We start from the raw sequence: 23,379 nt of genomic DNA, 5'->3' as shown, positions 1-23,379 counted from the left end.
TGGTGTAATTTAGTCCTGAGAATAGCTGGGATGATGGTATTGAAAGCCGAACAGAAGTCCACAAAAAGGATCCTTGTATATGTCCCTGGTCTGTCCAGATGTTGCAGGATATGATGCAATCCCATGTTGACTGCATCATCCACAGACCTGTTTCCTTGATAAGCAAATTGAAGGGAATCCAGAAAGGGTCCTGTGATGGCCTTCAGGTGGGCCAACACCAGTTCCACAAATTACTTTTATCCTCACTTCAGTAAGCATCCTCTTTGGACTGATAAAGCTGCCTGAGTTTGGCTGTAAACCATGGTTTGTCATTGTTGAACGTTAAATAAGTCCTTGTAGGAATGCACATATCTTCATAGAAACTGATATATGATGTCACAGTATCTGTGAGCTCATCCATGTGGGTGTTTGCAGCTTCAAAAACACTCCAATCAGTGCAGTCAAAGCAGGCTAATAGTTCCAGATCTGCATCATTGGTCCATCAATTTACAGTCTTAACTACAGGTTTAGCTGATTTAAGTTTCTGCCTGTAGGTTGGAAAATGCTGAACCAGACAGTGATCAGAGAATCCCAAAACTGCTCTAGGGACAGAGCGATATGCATCCTTTAATGTTGAGCATCAGTATATTTCTGTATCTGGTTGGGCATGTAATGTGCTGTCTGTATTTTGACAGTTCATGGGTGAGATTGGCTCTGTTAAAATTGCCGAAAATAATAATAAGTGAGTCCGGGTATTGTTGATCCTTGTCTGTGATGTGATCAGCCAGCTGTTGCAGAACTGCACTCATACGCTTGTGTGTAAAAAAAGCTATAAAAGCTAAAATCAAAGCTGTCTAAAATATAGTTTACTCGATATTAACTTCTTTTTTAACTGTTGTATAAATGCAATATCACACTTTCAATTGTGCTCTTTAGCACAGCTCATTTTATTTTCGCTTATAGGAATATTCTGGGATCAGTGCAAGTTAAGCTCAATCAACAGCATTTGTGGCATAATGCTGACTACAACAAAATGTAATTATGACAAATCCCTTCTTTTCTTTAAAAAAGGAAAAATATTGATTACAGTGAGGCACTTACAATAAAAGGGAATCAGTAAACATTTAAGGGGTCATGACATGAGGAATCAAACGTTCCTTGATTTTTGACATATAATAAGTCATTGTACTATAAAAACATACTGTTTCAGAACTGAAAACTTCCTCCTTAATAGAAAAAGAGCATTTACGCAAAAGCAGCTTGTTTGGAATTTGTGAAACTTGTGATGTCACAAGGACCAAATACATCTGCATATGCAATGCCTATTTTTCCATCATTGTACACTTAGCCCCATCCACTGGTGCTCAGTCAGTCACTCACACAGGTGAAGAGAAGAGAGATGGGGCCTTTCATGGGAGATTCATCCAAAGTGGACTTACTCAGGACACCTTCTTGTGCCTTTCTGGAATTAAATATTTTTCCACATAAAAGTGCATGGCTTTGACTGTTATCATACATCTTGCGCCACTTTTAAAAGATGCAATGTCAAGTTTTAACTCTAAAATGGATCCCCCATTGTGTTTCATTCAGCTGCACTGTCAAAATGAAAGACATGAAAACAAACATGAAACAAAAACACACATAAACATTACAACTTGTATGCTTGTGAACCAGTTACAGGAACTGTTATTGAAGGATGAGGCAGTTAAACTTTTGGACTGCAAATCAGTAAGTAAAAAATGTCATTCATGAATATATCATATGTCATGACTGTTTGATTGTTTATGATACTACTTGAGTTAACAGTTTAATATATTCAGATGAAATGTGTTGGATGTGGGTTATGTGTTAATCCTGAAATAAAATTTGTATAAATGTTGTGGTCTTGTGGAATTTTTTCATTTTCTTCTGACTGCTTTTCTCTATTGGAAGGGCTCAAAATGTTAGCCATTCACAACAGCAGGCTTTTACATTGAAGTCTTAAAGGCAAGGAGTGTGAGGTCCAAGAACTAAGTCTGGGTGGACCAGTAGGGTGCTCACTGGGGGAAACTTATATTTGCGTAGTCCAGGGGGCCAACTGTGTGCCAGCGCGTCTATACAAAGGGGTGCCTCGGTCAGGGCATACAAAAGCGGACAGTTTGAGGATTCTGGGGAAGCAAACAGGTCTATCTGTGCCTGTTCGAATGGACTCCAAATCAGCTGGACCAACTGAGGGTGGAGTCTCCACTCTCCCTTGCGGGTGAATTGTTGTGACAGCGCATCCGCTGTAATTTTGAAGTCGCCCGGGATGTGAGTGGCGACTTGAGGTGCTGCTGACTCCAGAGGAGGAAACGGCGTGCGAGCTGTGACATTCAACGGGAGCGTAAACTGCCTTTACGGTTGATGTATGCCACCGTTGCCATGTTGTCTGTCCGAACCAACACGTGCTTGCCCTGGACCAATGGCCGGAACCAGTATTGCCAACATAGCCGCGGGCCTGTCCAGGAGCCGGTGTAGATGTGAGGTACAAGGGCTGAAAAGGTGGCGACAGACCGGCGTGATGGCCACATGATGTGTCCTGCGGCACCATGCCCATCTCGACTCGAGTCTGGAGCCAGTGCTGAAGCGGTGTCATATACATCAACCCAAGCAGTGTGGCCACCGCTGAGGATGACAAATGCCCCAGGAACCTCTGAAACAGTATCAGTGGAACCGCTATTTTCTGTCTGAACGCCTTCAAAAAGGTCAGCACCGACAGTGCGTGCTCGTTCGTGAGGCACGCTGTTATCAAGACTGAGTCCAACTCCAAGCCGAGAAAAGAGATGCTCTGAACCGGGAGGAGCTTGCTCTTTTCCTGGTTGACCCGAAATGTGCTTTATAGTCCAGGGTCACTTGTAGTAATAAAGCAACCTCATCGTCCATCCAGACAAAATTGCTAGATTCTTTCGCCATCTTCATTGTTTGTATTCACCGCTCTGTGGAAGAATGCTTATGTGCGCAGGTGCGTAGTGTTTCTTTACAAAGTGACATCGCCAACTACTGGCCTGGCATGCATAATACAGCGTTTTTAGTCTTTTTCGTGGATCCGTGTGAACGGGGATCGTTTTGACAACATTGTTGTCTGTATGCAAAACTTTTCAAAAACGCAAAAGAAAAACTTTTCACTGTTTTTGTGCACCTCAGGAAATATAATTAAATTATATAAAAAAAGTATGTCATGACCCCTTTAAAATAATCACTGTTTTAAAAGTATAGCCACAAGATGTGAAAAATGTGTGTTAATTGTTAATTATGTTAGTGTGAAAAAAGTTAAAAACGATTTAAACAACTTTCCAGCTCAAATAATATACAGGTTTTAACAGAAGAATTAATGTAAGTGCTTTTAAACCATCCCAAAAATGGGCCCCCTTCACTTTCGTTGTAAGTACTTCACTGTTACCTCGATTTTTGCTTTTTTCAAAGAAAAGGAGGTGGGACTAGTCAAAATAAATTGTTGACAATTTAGGTTGTCAACATTGTCAAAATTCTGTTAAAGGAGCTTAACTTGAATTGAACCCGGAATGTTCCTTTAAATGTTCTAGAGGGATGTAACAGGTATTCTCAGAAAAAAACATCACACTCAAACTGCATTGATGTTAAGATTGGAGATAAACCACAAGATGTCATGAAAATGTCAGGTTTTCACGCCTGCCAAAAGTCTTTCTGCAGTCTCATCTGGGAGAAGTTGCCTCTGATCTCTATCCACTCTGTTTAATACCATAGGAATGCCTCTTAGCTAAGATCAAAAGTATTTGTTCTTATGCTGACCATTTGGCTTCATTGGGGATCCAGTGGTCTGAGCAGACTGCTTGGATAAACATCTGTCAATATCCCTGCTGAGCGATACACCTCACCACATTGTAAGTCATAGTTCAAAAAGCTCAACGTCATTCAGAATGACTCTTCTAAATGTCCTGGGATGATCATGTATTTGGTTAAATAGAATGGCCTGCAATAACTCATTCTCTATCTGTCACTCACCCAAAGTTGTGTCGATGTAGTGACACTAGGGGTCACTCTTGAGAGCCCGAGACACCTCTGATCTTTGATAAAAGGGCAATGGGAATATTGTGGTATTTGCATGCCTCTCCACCGGACATACGGGTATAAAGGAGGGGACGTGCATACCGCTCATTCAGATTTTCTCTTCGGAGCCGAGCGGTCGATGGTTCAGCTGAGTTTCTCACTACTTCCATTCCTCACCTCTGCTGGATCCTTATGGCGCATAACAGCGGCTCTGCATAGGTGCACTGCAGAGATTGCCCCTGGGCACTTCAGCAGATCATTATCTCAGAGTATATTCTAAAAGAGTATATTCTAAAAGAGCGGCACACATCGGAACGCTTTTTTCAAGACACGTGTTTTTAAAGATGCCCTTCTGATTGTGTGTTATTCCTGGATGAGGTCGATATCTCTCACCTTCCGACGAAAACGATCACTGTCTTTCATGCCTGGGTGCTGCCCACGGTGAGACATCTTTCATGGATGCATCATGTCCTCATTGCGAGGGCATGACCAACGCAACGTTGCGGTTGCGGCTTGCTTTCGTAAGAAAACAAGCCACCCCAGCAGCTCCCTCCTTTGGTCCTTCTACCTATGGGTATGAGGCCAGCACGGCGAGTACTGGGGGATATTCTGGGACCACAATGGGACCATCTCCGCCGGGTAAATCCAGGTCTCTACGCGTGTCATGGTTACAACTGATGCCTCCAAGATGGGCTGGGTGCTCTATGCAACAGGCATGCAGCTGCCATCTTCTGAACAGGCCCATGGCTACATTGGCACATCAACTGCCTCGAGTTGTTGGCAATACTGCTTGCCCTGTGGAGGTTCCGGCCGTTGATCCAGGGCAAGCATGTGTTGGTTCGAACAGACAACACAGCGACGGTAGCATATATCAACCACCAAGGCGGTTTACGCTCCCCTCGCATGTCGCATCTACGATATGAAATTAAATTCTTCCTTTCAGCTGTTGTTAAATTTACATGTATATTTAGTTTTATTCACCAGAGCACAAGCTGAGTATTCTCCTATTCTCTTCCCGTGTCTACTACCGCCGCAGATATCAACAGCGCAACTGGGTTGTAGGTTGCCAGGTTGAGGTCACAAATGGGTTAACATTTTTATGATGTGTCGATTGTGTGAGTAGGATGCGTTTCATACAAGATCTGACAACTGTACAACCTTGGAATAATATATTGATGAGATTATTCATATAATGAGGTTTGGGCCATCCAAATTACGGGAGTTTCCAGGGAGAAAGAACAAAACGGGAGGGGGGTGGGTGATGGGTGTGAAATACGGGAGACTCCTGGGAAAAACTGTAGTGTTTACACGCATGTAGCCCACACTACCTCCTCCAATACAAAGTTGAAATCTTTCTCCCTTACTCTCTTGAGAGAAGTTAAAGGTCCATCCCCCAGACTTTGAATTAACAGGGAGTAATACACTGAAGCCTCACAACATTTTCCAAAAGCAGCAATCACCTCTCCCAGAGTATCTGCAGCTTTACGGGTGTGTGTGTGCTACTCCCAAGAACAGTACAAAGCAGGTGGCACAGTTGTAGATACCTATAAAACTGAGATCTGGGGATCCCAAATGTTGAACCAAATTTTCAAACGATCTCAACACTCTCCTTTAGGTCACCAAGTGTAGTAACCCTCCTCACAATCCACTCTGACCAGCAGAAAGGGGACTTACCAATACACAGTCGTGGGTTCTGCAATATGCTCGAGGCAACATTTAAATAAATATCCGATTTAAACATTCTGGACACTTTTGTCCATACAGAGTGTAAATGCTAAATAACATGGTGTAACTTAACTTCTCAGATTAATTTGATAGAGAGGCTTTGCAATTGCGAAATAGGGGCAAGAACTTCCTGTTCAATAACAAACCAGGGAGGGGCTCTCTCATGTCTAACTAACCAATGAGCTAAATGTCTGAGACATAGTAATAAAACAAAATCTTGGGAAGGCCTAGCCCACCTTTGCCAATCAGCCTATGTAACTAGTTGAAATGCAATCTGTGAAGCTTACCATTCCAATTGAATGACTTCGCTATGCTATCAAATTGCTTGAAATAAGAGAGGGGGACATCTACAGGGAGAGATCTACAGGCAGCCCCCTGAGCCTTACGAAAAACCTCCACGGAACAATCTCGACCATACTGTAAATAAAAATTGTACAGAATAAGTGCACCTCTGCCAAGCCTCAGGCCTGTACATACTTAATGGCAGGATCAGAGGGGACTCATTAGGGAGGTTCACGTGTTATTCAGGTCTTGGAGCTAGTGTAGTTGACTATGCCATCACTGACATGGACCCCTCCTCCTTCAGTGCATTCACTGTCAGACAGCAAACTCCATTCTCAGATCATAACCAAACTAATATATTAAAAGACACCACACAGCAAAACAAAGAAGAATGGAGAACTGTCAAATTTATCAAGTTCAGCAGAGATACAGATGGACTCCAGACAGCTCAGACAAATATATCCAGGCCCTCAATTCTGAAGAACTGAAAAATCCAATCACTACATTTATGCACAAACTATTTGGAATGAACAAAGATGATGTCAATTTGGCTACAAATGAAATCAATAATATTTTTAAAAAAGAAGCCTGTAAAACTGAGTTGAAAAAGAAAGGCAAAAAACATCCCAAAAAAAAAAAAACAACCAAAATGGAAAAGTGGTTTGACACAGCCTGCAAAACATTAAGAAAACAACTCAGAAAATTATCCAGTCTGAAACATAATGAACCAAACAATACAGACATAAGAATTGACTACTGTTCCAAATCACAACAATATAAACAAACAATTTGAGTAAAAAAGCATCACCATCTCACCAAAAAGCTTACAAGAAATTGAACAATCGTTAAATCAAAATCAGTTCTGGGATTTGTGGAATAATTTGAGCACAACAAAACAACAAGATTTGCCAATCCAAAATGGAGAAATCTGGAAAAAATATTTTGAAAACTTATATAAAGAAATCCCACCAAAACAACTAAATGACAATTATAATCAGGTCAAACAAAAACTACAAATATACGAAAACACAATAAAAAAATAACCAGAATCCACTGGAATTTCCAATCACATATAATGAATTAGTCCAAAAACGTAAAAGCTAAAAATCTTGTGGCGCTGACAACATCTTAGGTGAAATGCTGAAACACAGTAAACCTGACCTGCAGACGGCTGTGCTCAAGTTATTCAACCTTGTACTACAGGCATCTGGAGCCAAGGACTTATTACCCCAATTCAAAAGAGTGGGGACAAACTGGACCCGAATAATTTCAGAGGCATTTGTGTGAGCAGTAATCTGGGGAAGTTATTTAGTAGTATTTTAAATAATAGAATTGTAAACTTCCTTAACAAACACAATGTCCTGAGCAACAGTCAGATTGGATTCCTTCCAAATTATAGAACTACGGACCACATTTACACCCTACACACCCTAATCAATAAGCACGTAAACCAGACCAAACCAGGGAAAATATTTGCATGCTTTGTTGATTTCAAAAAAGCATTTGATTCTATTTGGCATGACAGACTATATTACAAACTGTTACAAAGTGGTGTACAGGGTAAAATGTATGACATCATTAAATCGATGTGTTCGGACAACAAATGTGCAATAAGAATGGGCAACAAACAGAGTTCTTCAACCAGAAGAGAGGAGTGCGGCAGGCCTGTAGTCTCTTCAACATCTACATTAATGAATTAGCGGTGCAGTTGGAACAGTCTACAGCCCCTGGACTCACTCTGCAAGACAAAGAAATCAAGTTTTTGCTCTGTGCAGATAACCTGGTGCTGCTGTCACCCACCCCACAGGGACTACAGCAACATCTGGACCTACTGGAGAACTCCTGCCAGAACTGGGCCCTGGCAGTCAACCTGAAGAAGACAAACATTATGGTCTTTCAGAAAAAGCCCAGATGTCAGGAACACAGATACCAGTTCTCTCTAGGCAGCACTGCACAAGTGCACACTATGCAGTATACTTACCTTGGACTGATTATCACTGCATCAGGGAGTTTCAGTAAGGCAGTGAATGCACTTAAAGCAAAAGCTCGAAGAGCGTTATACGTTATTAAGAAGAAGTTCTATAATACTGAATTACCAATTCCAATCTAGTGTAAGATCTTTGATAGTGTCATACAGCCCATAGCGCTGTATGGAAGTGAGGTATGGGGTCCACTCAGTGATCAGAACTACACTAGATAGGACAAACATCCAACAGAAGCCCTACGCACAGAATTCTGCAAATTAATTCTGAAATTACAAAGAAAAACACCCAATAATGCATGTATGGCAGCATTAGGACGATTCCCATTGATTATTAACATACAAAAAAGATCTCTAAATTTTTGGATGCATTTAAAATCAAGTCCCACAGAATAGCTACTTTATTAAGCACTACAAACACAAGAACTGAACCCTGAAAAAAGTCCCCTCAGTCAGCTGGTTCTGAGACTCACTAACCCGGTTAATACTACTAACACTAACCAGCCTCAGACCAGAACTGCTTTACAACCAAACATCAGAATAAATCAGATCATCAAACAATCTCAAATCACCTATCTGGAACATGAATTGGAAGAGTATCTCCTGACTGTCAGAGATACAAAGCAGAGACAGATCCTGAGCAAGTACAGGCTCAGTGAGCATAGTCATGCCATCGAGAGAGACCAACACAGAAAAACATGGTTACCCAGAGAAGAAAGGGCGAATACTCACTGTACAACAGGTGAGGTTGAAACAGAGGTGCACTTTCTACTTCACTGCCCAAAATGCCAAGATACAAGGGACATTTATATAGATAAATTAACAAACAGCATTGACAAATTTCTAACCATGACAGAACAAGAACAAATTAATATAATACTTGGAGAGGGACACACAGCAGCACTGGCTGCAAGATAAGTTTTCATGGGTCACAGCCTGAGAGACAGTGGGTGAATCTGTGTTTTGTGTTTTACCCCAATGTTCACCACAGTGACCCTCAGTTTATGTGTGTATATTAATTTATGTGTCAGTGCCCTTCACTTTTTTTAAACACTGTGGTCTTCAGCAGTTCTGAACCTGTTTTGTATTATTTATTTTTATATTTGTTCAATTTGTTAAACTAAATGTAATTATAGATTAAGGTGTAGTTCTTTTTTACACAGCCTCTGCTTTGGCAATATTTTATTGTTTACAGTCATGCCAATAAAGCCCCTTTTGAATTGAATTGATTGTAGCAGGTAGTACAATTTTGGAATAAACTTCATTTTAATAACATCAACCTTCCCAATCATCAGTAAATGTAATGAAGCCCTCCTGCCCACAATGTTCGAAAAACCTTTTTGTTAAAGGGTCAAAATTAACACTAACTAAATCAGACAAATTTGCAGGGAATAAAATAACAAAATACTTAATGCCCTGTTTGGGCCACTGAAAGTCACCTGGCTGGAAATCCATTATATATACTGTCAGAGCCAAAGCTTCAGATTTAGAACAACTGACTTTGTATCCTGAGAACTTGAAAAAGGAATGAATAATTCTGTGGAGGCAAGGCATAGATCTAATAGGTTCAGAGACAAATAATAAAATATCTTCTGCTTAAAGCAGAAGCTTATGTGCCACACCTCCCGCCATTACCCCTGGAAAATCATGCTCCTTTCTTATCATGGCTGCTAATGGTTCCAGGGCAAGACAGAACATTAATGGGGAAAGAGGGCAACCCTGCCGAGTGCCCCTATTCAGAGTGAAATAATCTGAAAATAATCAATTTGTTTGTACCTCTGCTACAGGGTGTCTAAATAATAAATGTACTCCCGAACCAATAAATTTCCAAAATCTTAAAAAGATAATCCCACTCTACCATATCAAATGCATTTTCGGCGTCAAGTGAGATGGCAGCAACCAGAGACTGACCATTTGCCACTGACCACATGATATTGATAAAATGCCTAATGTTATCAGAAGAGCTACGGCCCCGAATAAACCCCACCTGATCTATATGTATAAGAGATATCTTTACTTAATCGGTTAGCAACATTCTTTGAAATTTTTTACATCTAGCTGGATCAGGGAAATTGGACGGTAACTTTTACACTTACTTGATTCTTTGTCATTTTTAAGACTGATCCGGGCTTGTGTCATGGTTGGTGGAAGCTTTCCATTCTTTAATGATTCTGTATAAACTTCTAACAAAAGTGGAGCCAATTCTGTAGCATAAGATGTAAAAAATTCTGTGACAAAACCATCTGGAACCAGAGCCTTGCCTGTAGGTAAGGACTTAATCACCTTGTCAAGCTCCTCCAAGGTTATCTCAGAATCAATAGAATTTCTTTAGCATAATGTATGATCCGGCCCCTAAGAACCGCCTTAAGTGCCACCCAAGCCACGCCCACAAAAGATATCGAAGACCAGTTGGTCTCCATATAAACATTGATTTCAGCCTTTAACAGTTCATGGAATTCTGGAATTTGCAAAAGGGATACATTAAAGCACCAACTATATGATTTATTTTTTTCAGTATGTGGCAACTAAGATGTTTCCAATTGAACAGTCAACAACAGATGAAATGAGGGACTTATAAACTATATATATAAAAAAATAAATCTATTCTAGAATAAATCTTATGGACTAATGTATAGTCCCTACCAGATGGGTTCAAAAGTCGCCAAATATCTGCAAGGCAAAGATTTTTACACATCCTGTGAAGCGTCAGTGTTGCGGCTTACACAATTCATAGCTTCACTATGATTAAGGTCTGAGTCCATAAAAAATTAAAGTCTCCTCCCAATATTATACATAAGGGGTGCCAGCGGCTTGCAACATACCTTCAAGATCAATAAAAAATTCCTTATCAACTTTGGGTGTGTAAATATTAGCCAAAATACTTGCCCCTGAATTTCTGCTAAAACAATAATGATTCTCACAAATTTATCTTTAATCTGTAGATGTTTATTTATCAATATAATGACTCCCTGCCCTTATTTGAGCCAGCACTACAGAAAACATGTCCACCCCATATCTTCCCAAAATGTTCAGCTTCCTGTGGGGAAAGATGTGTTTCTTAAAGAAACTATATCACATTTCTTACACTTTTTATGGGTGGTAACGCACAGTTTATACAGTGAAGAAAACAACCATCCAGCAGACACCCCAACACAGACATGCGTTAGGTTTGATGGAGCGCAAATTCGAACTAAGGGATCTCAAGATGTGTTCTAAGTATTAACCTATATTTAACTTGACACAGTGACCTAAAAATTTTATAATTTGATGATGCAACGCGCCCGAGACGCTACACAAGCATGTCTGATGCTTGTTGAAATTGATGGGTCCTTAAACAAGTCCTCAGAAAAATTCTCGAACAGATTCACAAATTCACTTGTGAAATGGATTGCTGTGAACTGTATGCCAATGATTGGCTTTTTTGTATTGTCTTATCAATGATTAACTCTTCTGCCACAAGAATGTAATGCATTTAAATTATCTGAATATATATATATATATATGTATTCATGTATGTATATATGTATCTTTATATATACATATATATATATATATATATATATATATATATATATATATATATATATATATATATATACATATAAAGATAACTATGTATAATTATTTCATCATTCTATATAGAATTATTGTTATATGAGGGGCTTTCTCAGCAAATATTTGTATATGCGATTAAATGCGATTAATCGTGATTAACTAATCGGGAATTTAATTAAATTTTTTAATCGATTGACACCACTAAAAATTACATAACAGAAAATACTTTGTAAATCAAACCCCAGCCAATAGGCAGAGTAAACACAAAGAATGTGTAGATTCATTCACAGAACTGTCTCGAAGGTGTGATCCTCCACAAAACAAATTCCAACCGATATAAAGCTGTTCAGTTTCCTCGGACAGACAAACAAGTGTTCAGTGAGCCGACTGCTTATGAGTGCAACAGATGACATAATCATTCCAATGTCCTACAAAAATACTCCACAAAACAAACTCCAGCCAACAGGAGGCATAATCACAAGGAACGAACAGATTCATCCACAACTGTCCCAAAGCAGTGCCATTCTCAGTTAGGTCAGAAACATCAGTGCAAAAGCGATCTTCTGTTGATACAAGAGTTTCTTACACTCCTTGAATCGATCGCGTTTCTCTCTTTTTGTATTTGCAAAGTCCGGAAACAAGAAAATATTGTGATTCTTCCAAGAAAGCTTCCCTTTGCTCTTCGCCTCGTGCCACACAAGATCTTTATCGGATGATCTGAGAAATTTGGCCAGAATTGATCAGGGACTGTCTCCATCAGCAGATCTGCGAGCTGGGATTCTGTGAGCTCGCTCGATTTCCAGCTTATGGCCTGTTATGTCGAGCAGACTCGGGATGAGCCTTCTTCATGCTCAGGAATTTCAACAATCTATATTTCGTTTCTCAACATCTGCCACTCTTGTAACCAACTCAGAGATTTTTTTTCTATCACCGTAATCGATCGACGTATTACAGTGAGATCCTCCATGTCAGCAAAAACCTTCATCAGCATCACAAACACGTTTGACTGTTGATTCTGAATTTCCCTGGCCGCGCCATCCAAATTGAGTCCCCAGTCAGCAGGCCCGTCAGAGATTTCAGCTTGAGCACGTAAGTGTTTTTTAGAGGATTTTGACTTCTTTGCCATGTTTACTTCAAAGAACAAATATGTAACTGGGTATATCGAATCTCACCAGATTATAACATGAAAATAATTACAAAACTAACAAAGTGTGCAGAGCGTGTCGCTCACAAGTCTGCTCCTCGCATGGTGTCATGTGACCTCAAAAAGAAGTGATTTGTAAATTATATTCACCCTTTGCTAAATTGAAAACTCTACACATTATACGATGTTTTACCTAGTGAATTTCAAATCAGATTGCAACACGCTCCAAAAAAAATTTATGAGTGAAAATAACAATGCAATTTGAAACAAGGGATATGTAAAACTGGTGAGGCAATTGTGTCCTAGTATATAAGGAGCCTCCAAAAACAGCCTAGTCCTTCAAGAGCAAGGATCATTCAAGACTTGTCAATTTGCACACAGATGCTTATGCAAATAATCCAGCAATTCCATTTTCCCCAAAGACAAATTGGAAGGATTTTGGGCATTTCACAGTATACAGTAAAAAATATAGTTAAAATATTCAAGGAATCTGGTCAAATCTCAGTGCGTAAAGTTCTAAAGGAAAACCACTTCTGAATGCGCATGATCTCTGATCCCTCAGACATCACTGTCTTAAAAAACATCATTCATCTGTAATTATATCATGAACATGGGTTTGGGATTACTTTTGTAAACCTTTGTTAGTCAACACCATTCGCCACTGTATCCACAGATGCAAGTAAATACTTTACTATGCAAAGCAGACGACTTCTCTGCCGACTTCTCTGCCATTGTGTTCTCCGGGCCAAAGAGGAAAAGGACCATCCAAGCTGTTATCAATGTCTGGTCCAAAAGCCAGTGTCCGTATGGGCCAGGGGTGTGTCTGTGCCCATGGCATGGGTAACCCGCACATCTGTGAGAGCACCATTAATGCAGACAGATATGTTCAAATTTTGGAGCAGTATATACTGGCATCCAGCAGTCTTTTCCAGGGACATCCCGGAATTTTCAGCAGGACAACTTAAAACCTCATACTGGCCGTATAAGCAGAGAGTGCGGTTGCTAGACTGGCCTGCTTACAGTTCTGACCATCTCCAATTGAGAATGTGTAATGCATTATGAAGTGCACCATATGGCAATGAAGACACCATACAACTGTGCAGCTAATGGATGGAAAAATTCCACTTTTTAAACTTACCAAAGTTATGTCTTCAATTCCTAAATGCTTAATAAGTGATATTAGAAGAAATGGTGACGTTTCATTGTGGTAAACACCCGACTGTCCCAACATTTTTGGAGTGTGTTGCAATCTTGATTTGAAATTACTGTACATAAAAAAATATAATATTCACAAGGTAGTCACATAGTTGTAGTCAGGGCTGGACTGGTAATATGGCATAAAGGGCATTTTCCCAGTGGGCCGACGCACTTTGTGGCTGATCAGGGGCGGACTGGTCAATCGGGAGAACCAAGTGGGCCAGTTGGTCGGCTGCGAAACATGCCGAATGGGCCGCGATAAGCAAAAATGAGCCGCTGCGTTATGCAGAACTATGTGAACAAAACGGCACCACGTATGCAGAAAAGGACAGCGACAGTTTTGGCCCAGTTGCAATGTAAAATCCCGGGCCGATTTCTCTTCCCAGTCCAGCCCTGGTTGTAGTGCTTTCAATATAGCAAAGGGTGAATATAATTTACAAATCACTCCTTTTTGTTTTTATATTTTACATACTGTCCCAATTTTTTCAGAATTAGGGTTGTAAATTGGATATTTGTAAATTAGTGAAAGGTTAGTCATTGATGATAAAACAGTTGTTGGGGGGAAAATGTGCAAATTGTGACTGTTGAACTTTAATTTAACGAGCCGAGAATATCAGTGGGACATGATGGTTAAGGCAGAGTTGGTTGAGTAGATAAGGTTTTTAAAAAAGTCTTTATAATGCCTAGGCTTAGGCTTTGTAGGTTTAATATCAGCAAGGAAATTTTAACAGTTGTGTATAAATCACTTATTGACACTATACTCGCTTTACATATTTCAATGTGGTTCAACCCTCTTTCAATTAACCCTTACCAGCCGGAGCGTTCAAATTTGGGAACAATTATTCTCATGGTTCCATTCTCAATATCTTCGCCATCCAATCACTGACTGCCAGACACTCATGACAATATAAGCTAAAAGCACAAATAATTGGTTAAGGGAATACTGGGCATAAATAATGAATGTATCGGCATCATCGTCATCTTCAATTTGCCTGAGCGGAGCAAGAGAGGATGCCCCGGGAGATTACCCCAAGTTTTGGATTTAATGCTTCAAATTGAAAACTGACCCTGATGGAGGGAAAGAGACGTTGTGTCGAATGCAGTGACACAAGGGGTCTTTCTTGAGAGCCTTGCGTACCTCTGAACTTGAGAAAAGGCCAATGAAAATTTGGCAGACAGAATTTGCATGTCCCGCTCCCGGACATACGGGTGTAAAGGGAAGCAGGATGCATCTGTCAGTCAGGTTTTTGCACTGAGGAGATAAGGTGCGGCCAATCACAGTGCTAGGTCTAGTGTTGTGGCAAAGGGGACACAACATCTCGTTCCCTCCATCAGGGAACAGAGGTTACAACAGTAACCACGATGTTCCCCTTCTGTCACTCACTCGACGTTGTGTCGAATGTAGTGACACAAGGGGTCCCATTTCAAAGCGCCATGCACTAGACCAGGGGTGCCCACACTTTTTTGTGTGATGATCCACTTTTAAATGACCAACTCAATAAGATCTACCAACTAAAAAAACACAGTTTCATTTAAAATAAGAAAATGCTTGTTGGGACTACTGCATGTATCCCTACATGGAATTCATCTTCTAATTAATAAAAAAATATATAACAATGTTCAATTTTGATATCATTCAGTTTTAACACTAAACCCAAAACACCTACAGCACAATAGATTACAATAGCCAGGGCATTTACCTTATTCTGATGACGAGTAAATATTGACCAGGTGAGGTTTTGTTTATTCAGTTGCCATGACAACTAGGTTTATGCATACGCCTTCCAAGGACTTCTGAAACAGAGCTGAAATTGCGATGCTACTGCCCGGATTAGGCAAAACTGTCTGATTCCATTCAGTTTTGCCTAATCCGGCAGTAGCATTGCAATTTCGCGTTCTGTTTTCGCGCTTGGTTCTCAGAAGTCCTTGGAAGGTGCGTATGCGCAAACCTAGTTGTCATGGCAACTGAATAAACAAAACCTCGCCTGGTCAATATTTACTCGTCAAGTGCAAATCAGACAGAAACTAAAAGAAGGAAAGACATTATATTTATTTTTATTAAAATTTAACGAAAGTACATTTAAATTTTGTGCGATCTACCAGCATTGCCTTTGCGATCGACTGGTAGATTGCGATCGACGTATTGGGTACCCCTGCACTAGACTGTGATACATGAACTGCTGACACAGGTGCAAGCAGGCTGCTGCTTGCTAGAAGCAACTGTATCGGCCACAAATAACCAATACAGGTAGGTTCCCAGCACCCCTAAGGGGGGAACAGGCGCTATATGACCATCATGCCAGCCAGCCGCTGCCTTTTCTCTCTCTATGTTTCTCGCATAGAGCCTAAAGTGGCTCCTATCCTTTCAGGGGGACAAGACCCTACGGAGACCACACCCTGCCCAGACAAGGGGGAGGTGATATGTGGCCAATACACCACATGGGTTGTCAAGCCACACGTGGAAATGGCATGGTGGCAGGCCCTACCTGATGAGGGAGGAGCTCTACAAACACTGCGACCTGGGGCAGAGGGACTGCCCAAGGGAGACACGGGTCCGCCGGCAGGGGGACCATACCGCGGAAAATATATCACAGGGAGTTGCCTGAAGAGTAAATTAAGTGGAGCCCTACTCCAGTACAGAGCACCTGTGGCTCGTAGTGGGACTGGTCGCAAATTCCTCAGCTGAATTCGCAGGCTAGAAAGCTAGGTAGGAAGAACATCTAGGAAGCGAGAGCTTAGTTGCTAACCTGGGAGAGAAAGCGCATTTGATCAACTTGGTGAAGGGCGCTAGGTGCAAGCTGAACACCCGGTCGGCTGTTCCATATTACTAAATTAAGGTAAACTTGATGAATGAGAGACCACAGCAAATATACTTTTTGCCTTCCGATTTGCTCCAACAGCAAAAGAAAAAATCCACTATCATGTTTGCACAGAAAAAATAAATATATAAAGAGTGGTGGATTACAGCAGTTAGAAGAGGAAAAGAGGCAAATGTTCTGTCACTCCCTCAGCAGCTGTATTAGAAACATAATCATAGCTGTGGTAACTCATTTTTTACAAATATTACAGGGTAATATAATACAATGTATAATGTTAAAATGTTTATTAGATTTATCCCTCTAAATAAGGCAGAAACACATCATCACAGTCTGTGAAATTGGTCTATGGATCTTTTCCACCCCTTTCATAACTCATTTAAAGTGGTCATGAAATGGAGAATCAAATTTTCCTTGTTATTTAGACATAATTTATAAGACGTAACTGTACTAATAACAATTTTAAATCATGTAATGTACAGTGTATAATTCTAATGTAATGTATGTGATTGATTTTTTTTTTGCCTTTCATAAAAGAACATTTTCTACAACCTGACGGTTAGACAATAACTTTTTTGAATTTAATGGAATTGAATGAACAACAAGTGATAAGGAGTGTTTACATGACTTCATTATAATACTTTTATCTATTTTTGGCTACTACAGTCAAACTACACACAGACACAGAAGTGGGAGCAGCTGTAGCCATTGATACAAAAACAAGGTTTATTTTGAGATGTATATTGTTTTTTGCTGTGCAAACTTTTATTTCCATCCTTTTTAATTTTTGAGGAAACATTTAATACTCTGTTTCCATGAATCAGCACCATGGACAGTAACCATCACCATGGAAACATGCATGAAAGTCCCATCACAATACAGTATGTTTGTGGTAAATGATGAAATGTAGAATTTCTACAGAAAACCAATGGAACTCCTCCAATTTAGTCTCTTTGGTTCTTTGGCTTTCTTTCTTTCTTTTTATCCCCTTTTCTCCCAATTTGGAATGCCCAATTCCCACTCCTTAGTAGATCCTCGCAGTGGCACGTTTACTCACCTCAATCCGGGTTGCGGAGGACAAGTCTCAGTTGCCTCCGCTTCTGAGACCGCCAATCCACGCATTTTATCATGTGGCTTGTGCATGACACCATGAAGACTCTGCATGTGGAGGCTCATACTACACTCCACGATCCACGCACAATTTACCATGCACCCCATTGAGAGCGATTTGGTTGCTTAGAAGACCTGGCTGGAGTCACTCAGCAAACCCTGGGTTTGATCTAGCGACTCCAGGGCTGGTAGTCAATATTCACTGAGCTACCCAGGCCCCTCTCTTTAGTTCATATTAACACATCTTATTACTATTATTGGACCTGTGTTGATGCTTATTCTTTGAACCATTTAAGCTAACATTTCTTAAGTCACCAAAGTGGCTATAATATAAAATAATATAATGTTAACATTTATATCATATTTTATAAAGTTACTCTAAACTTCCTAATGTACACTTCACAAGGATCTAAGAAAAAGGTCTGATTTAGGATTTACTGATCTACATATTCATATTGAGTCTAGCAAACAAATAATGAATCAGAGGGGTTACCAGTATATCACGTTTGGGGGGCATTTGGCTTGTTTGGGGGGGCAACATAAACAATTGAAAAAATCGGCGCAAAATTAACCTATACTACACACAAAATCTGTTTTAGTGCATATCTTTTTCTAAGCTAGGAACCCAGAGATAGGCACAGGGCCCCTATTAGACTTTAGGGCTTAAACTGGATTTTTGTTGTGTCAGACCTCACTCATCTGCTAGCGATGGAAAAATATGCACAAAACAATCCACTTTTAAATTGTAATTTATCAACAGATGCAGAGGCATTTCCAGCATTGAAGGACATCCGGGGCTTAGCCCAGACAATTTTATTTTCACACTAGCAACCACTTCCCTGTAGTCCAAAGCTGGTGAGAGGGTATTCTTTGAGTTTTGCTCTGGCTGGGCCTGTTTCTACAGTTCCTAAATCTTCCACTCTAGTACTATCCTCAACATCCTCTCTCCTCCCTGAATCATCTGTGATGCAAAAGAACAGATACAGCACATAACTTATTGCAAATCAGCTTCAAACAACTAATTCATCAAGTGCTACATATTTCAAATTGTGGACCAATACCATTGAAGAAAATGTATTGGGAAGAGCAGATCAGTGGGATTGCCCTAATATCTATCATGATTCTTGAATTTTCATGTACATTAACATAAAGTCATCACAAAAGAGTTATATTATACTAAATAAAGTGAGGTAAAAAAAATACTGAATATAAATAATTTATATTTTTTGACATAAATAGTCAAAATGATAAGATCCTAAGTTAAAGCAATACATGAATAACTTTAGTCTAAGTTCATTGACACACTATGGCATCGAACTGTATATAATTCTCATCATCTCTATGAGAATAATTCATCTGTCAAAATCCTTTCATTAGGATCATTGAGATAAACAATGTTTCACTTTTAACTTTATCTAAAGTAAAGTGACTGATTAATTGTTACCAGTTTCCATGCCTGATTCTGGCACAGCTGCTGCTGCTGCTCCTCAGTCTGTAGCTCATCTTTCCTACCCTCTAGAAAACCATTTAATCAAATCAAAGTGTATATTTCCTACAAACTAATATCACAAAACATGTCACACATACATTTTATGTTAATGCTTATTGGTTATCCTTAGTGAAAACAACACCTGATAAACAAGAAAAGTTCACTCCGAACAGGGCCCGAACCGCGGTCTCTGGCGTGAGAGGCGACTGCGCTAACTCGGAGCTACCAAGCTGTGTCAATCTAAACAAGGAGGTTAGAGGCTACAACTCTTGAGGTTTAGCCTACTGTAGGTGAAAGCCAGCTAGATGATGATCTTAAGACTTTAAGGACAAAAACAAATGTGAATTCTTACCCACTGACTTCTTTCGGAAAAATCCCCAAAGCCTCATTTGCTTAATTTTTTGCTGTCTTTCCTTCTAATTGCTGTTAACTCACCACTAAGTAACGTTAGTTGATGTCAACGACTGTGCAAGCTCCTCCTCTACCTGCTGCATATTCAACAGAGAGGAAGAAACGGAGTCGCCCATAGGCTACCGACAGCAAAGAAACTTATTCTATAGGCTATGTCTATTTTTACAGGCTGTATGCAGTATGTGCAAAGCCAAAGCACAATGAAATAAGACAACTTATGATTTCGGGGGTTTACATAGGCTTTTGTTCGGTTTCATATTTGTCAATCAACTATTCAAAATACATTCGGGGCTATACTCAAAACATTCGGGGCTGAAGCCCCAGCAAAATCGGCTGCCGCCGCCTCTGATCAGATGGACAGATTATTTCTCAAATTCTCAGGGGAGGCAGAGCTTATCCTAGGGGAGGCACTGCCCTGTAATGAATGACATTTTGATGGAAAAAAATATTGTTCCAGTTTGACGAAAAAGGACAACCACATCCAATTACTTTCACGTACCTCTCCATTCTCTGGCCCTGTGTGAGTTTTATGTCACTGGGTTGATCATTCATCAAGCTGCAGGCCTGAACAATAAATGTTTAAAATGGATCTTCAGCATGAGTGAATATCATTGCCCTTATTTCACGCATGGAATGTATTACTTTCCCAGGAGTTTGTTTTGTCCTCCCCCTCTTTACACCTCCATCCACCCAACCTTTGAAAGTTGACATTCAAAACCTTGAAAGCTGCTCAAACTGGGGTTATTTTTTTTTTTTTTTTTTTTTTTTTACAAATACTGCAAATGCATGCATGCACTTAAAAACTTGAACCAAGATGGAATTATCTTGATTTTAAAAACAGGCAGCAAGCAGTTTAGTTGGAAATTTGGTGGTAGGTTGATAATTAATAATAAATATATAAGAATGGAAGTACAGTAATAGTCATTTTGTACCTTCTTAGACAAGAACAGTCAGACAAAAACAAGTTTGAGTAATATACAAATAAATGATTATGCTGCTAACTAGTGCTGTACAAACCAGTTACTAGACCAAAGACTCAGAAATGCTGCTATATTTTGTCTGATCTGACTAGAAGAACCATACAAATGATCTCTCTAACAACATGTATCTATCATTGTTTCTGCTGTCATCAGCCTTGAAATCATGGTAAATCTACTCACTGTGGAGTGTTAATCCAGATGATGCCCAGGTGACAGTAATAGACACACTCCACGTCCTTGTAAGAGTAGCAGGTGCAGCGTTTGGATCTCACGCGAGTGTGTGATGTGTCATTGAGCGCTGCTTCAGTCTGCTGATGTGAAACACCGTTCGGGGCATCAGAAGAAAACTCAGCAGAAGAGCGCAGTTGCGCGTCTTGACTATCAAACGTCCCGGACAATGGTGCACCTGTCATAGGAACAATAACGAATAACTTTTCAAGAAAGTATTCAGTATAAAGTGAAATGCAGTGCTCTATAGGCTAAACCCATAATATATCAAATAAAACTTTGGCATTTAAATAATATAGGCGTTTTTAGCATTACAGTAAATTAATGAAAAGTTGTCATGTAAATAATCTTACAATGCAAAAAAAAAAAAAAAAAAAAAAAAAAAAGAAGAAAAAAAAAAGGACAAAAATACGCTTGGTTTTCTTTCTACTAAATATATGTTAATTAATTATTTCTGTCTGATAAAGAGGTTAATAACTTCATCATAATCGAATAATCTTGCCAAAAATGTAGCTACAACTAATTTAAGTATAGCATAATATTACGAATTCTAAACATGATTTGCTGATGTAAACTCACATTAAATAATTACACCGTTACAGCTTGTTAGAGAACTTACCCTCAGTGAAAATGTTTACCATACACATAATCAATAAAACAGCATCAAGAAGATTTTTTGCCATTTTACCAGCGTCCTTATCAAAAGCGTGCACGCGCGACGAATCGTTATTTGTGAAAAAGTGTGACGCGCCTTCCAGATTCCAAGCCCAGCTACATAAAAAATATCATCCAAAACAAATCCATTTTAGTCCGAGGATCTACTCTGAGCATCATCATCTCCCTCTGAAACAGCTCTCCAGGAAAAGTAATTTAGTTGGGGTTTTTTGTACGTTAAACGCTCAGACCGAATCGTGTGCTGACACCACCCACTGGTGACCGCGCGCCCACCCACGTGCCCACTGTTATGTTTCACTAACCACAAGAGCGCAGTTGTGACATGAAACTAGTGTGGATTTGAAAGATGACTTTTACTCCCTTCTGACTAATCTTTCGCAGCGTAAAGGAATTCACTCCTGTGTATTTACCGGGTAGGGCCTGTACTATTCAGGGCGGGAACACATAAGGGTTGTGCTCTATAGAAAATAAAACATAGCGAATACTATAAAATAAGATTAATTAGGATAATATAAGTACCCTTTTCACCTATAGGGAACTATGTAATATTGTATAATAATCTCGTATGTAGGCCTACAGGTGTGTAAGTTTTTGGGAAGCTTTATAAAACATGTATTATTTCTAAATAACCTTTCTGTTAGAATGAACATCTACTCGATCTAAATTTGGTGGCCATACTGAAGAGAGTGTTTTTATTTCTCTCTCTATTTAGTGGTGAAGTAAATAAAGCAGAAGAGATTAATAGTGCATAATGGTATGTAACAATTTTCATGTAATATTCACCTTTTTTAGCCAATGTCTGAACGACTTGTAATGCAACTAAATGAGCCCTTTCTGGACTTCTTAGGTATTAAAGCCTATGTAGACTGATTTTCACACGAAGGGAGCGGGTCGCATTTGCAGTTAAAATCCAAAGAATCTGAGGTATATCCGCGCTCCCGATAGCGTTCTACTGAATCCCGTCTGGCTAAGCGGGAACGTGGTCTTGGTCAAGCGAAAACAAGAGTGAACATCGGCAGGGCATTTGATTCCTGGAGGGTCCTTAGTTCGGTTTTGGGGATCAAAACAGACCCTGAATTGGCATTCTTCTTATTGAACAGGTAAGCTTACATTACTGCAAAGCATGTGAAATATAGTGCCATAAGGATTGATCTGTGTAATTTGAGTTAACTTGGATCTTGCCTGCTAACCCTGACGAATTGCAAGCTACCTTGCTTCGTAACTTTTAAATAAAATCAATGATCTTCTCTTTAAACTAAAAGTCAGGTATACAGGATAAATTTAAGCAAATATGCTGGTTTCTTATTCGTAGTAAAACATATGACATACAAAACATACAATAGTGCAACATAACAGTGCAGTGCAACAATAAACTGTCAGGTATTGTTAGGTAGTATGTAGCTGTATGTGTGTATCTGTATGCTATGTTAGCTGATAAATAGTTTGTTTAGTCAAAATGTTTGTAGTAAAACAATCATAACTGTGTAATTGTAATTATGCTTCCTCATCTGTCAGCATGATGCCTGTGGATCATGTTCAGTCTCTTTGTATGTTATGTCATTGTTTTGGTCAATGCTCGCGTCCCTATGGAGTGTGTGCACAAGCACGAACACAAGCAACATGTAGCTGGCTCCAGTTTATTTAACGGCCACAGGTGTCATTAATAACAAGCGTTTCTGAATCTTACATTCTGTACTTTTATGTAGTTTCTACATTGAGCAAGTTAAAGCGTGACTTTAAAATGCTATGTTAATTTCACATTA

At 39.7% G+C, this 23,379-nt stretch overlaps 1 protein-coding gene across 1 annotated transcript in view; it reads right to left on the bottom strand.

Moving 5' to 3' along the window:
* Positions 1-21,781, bottom strand: part of edn3b (endothelin 3b) — a 31,926-nt gene extending 10,145 nt beyond the window's left edge. The window contains exons 1-2 of the mRNA XM_052091564.1: positions 21,561-21,781; positions 20,894-21,119 (exon numbers count right to left, since the gene is read on the bottom strand). Of these exons, the coding sequence (XP_051947524.1) occupies positions 20,894-21,119; positions 21,561-21,624 (290 nt within the window). The 5' untranslated portion in view covers positions 21,625-21,781. The remainder of the gene's footprint in view (positions 1-20,893; positions 21,120-21,560) is intronic.
* Positions 21,782-23,379: the final 1,598 nt, after the last annotated feature.

Source organism: Xyrauchen texanus, chromosome 25, assembly GCF_025860055.1.
Source record: "Xyrauchen texanus isolate HMW12.3.18 chromosome 25, RBS_HiC_50CHRs, whole genome shotgun sequence".
NCBI classification, from domain to species: Eukaryota; Metazoa; Chordata; class Actinopteri; order Cypriniformes; family Catostomidae; genus Xyrauchen; species Xyrauchen texanus.
The sequence above is the reverse complement of the archived record's forward strand: the minus strand, read 5'-3'. Positions and strand labels throughout refer to the sequence as shown.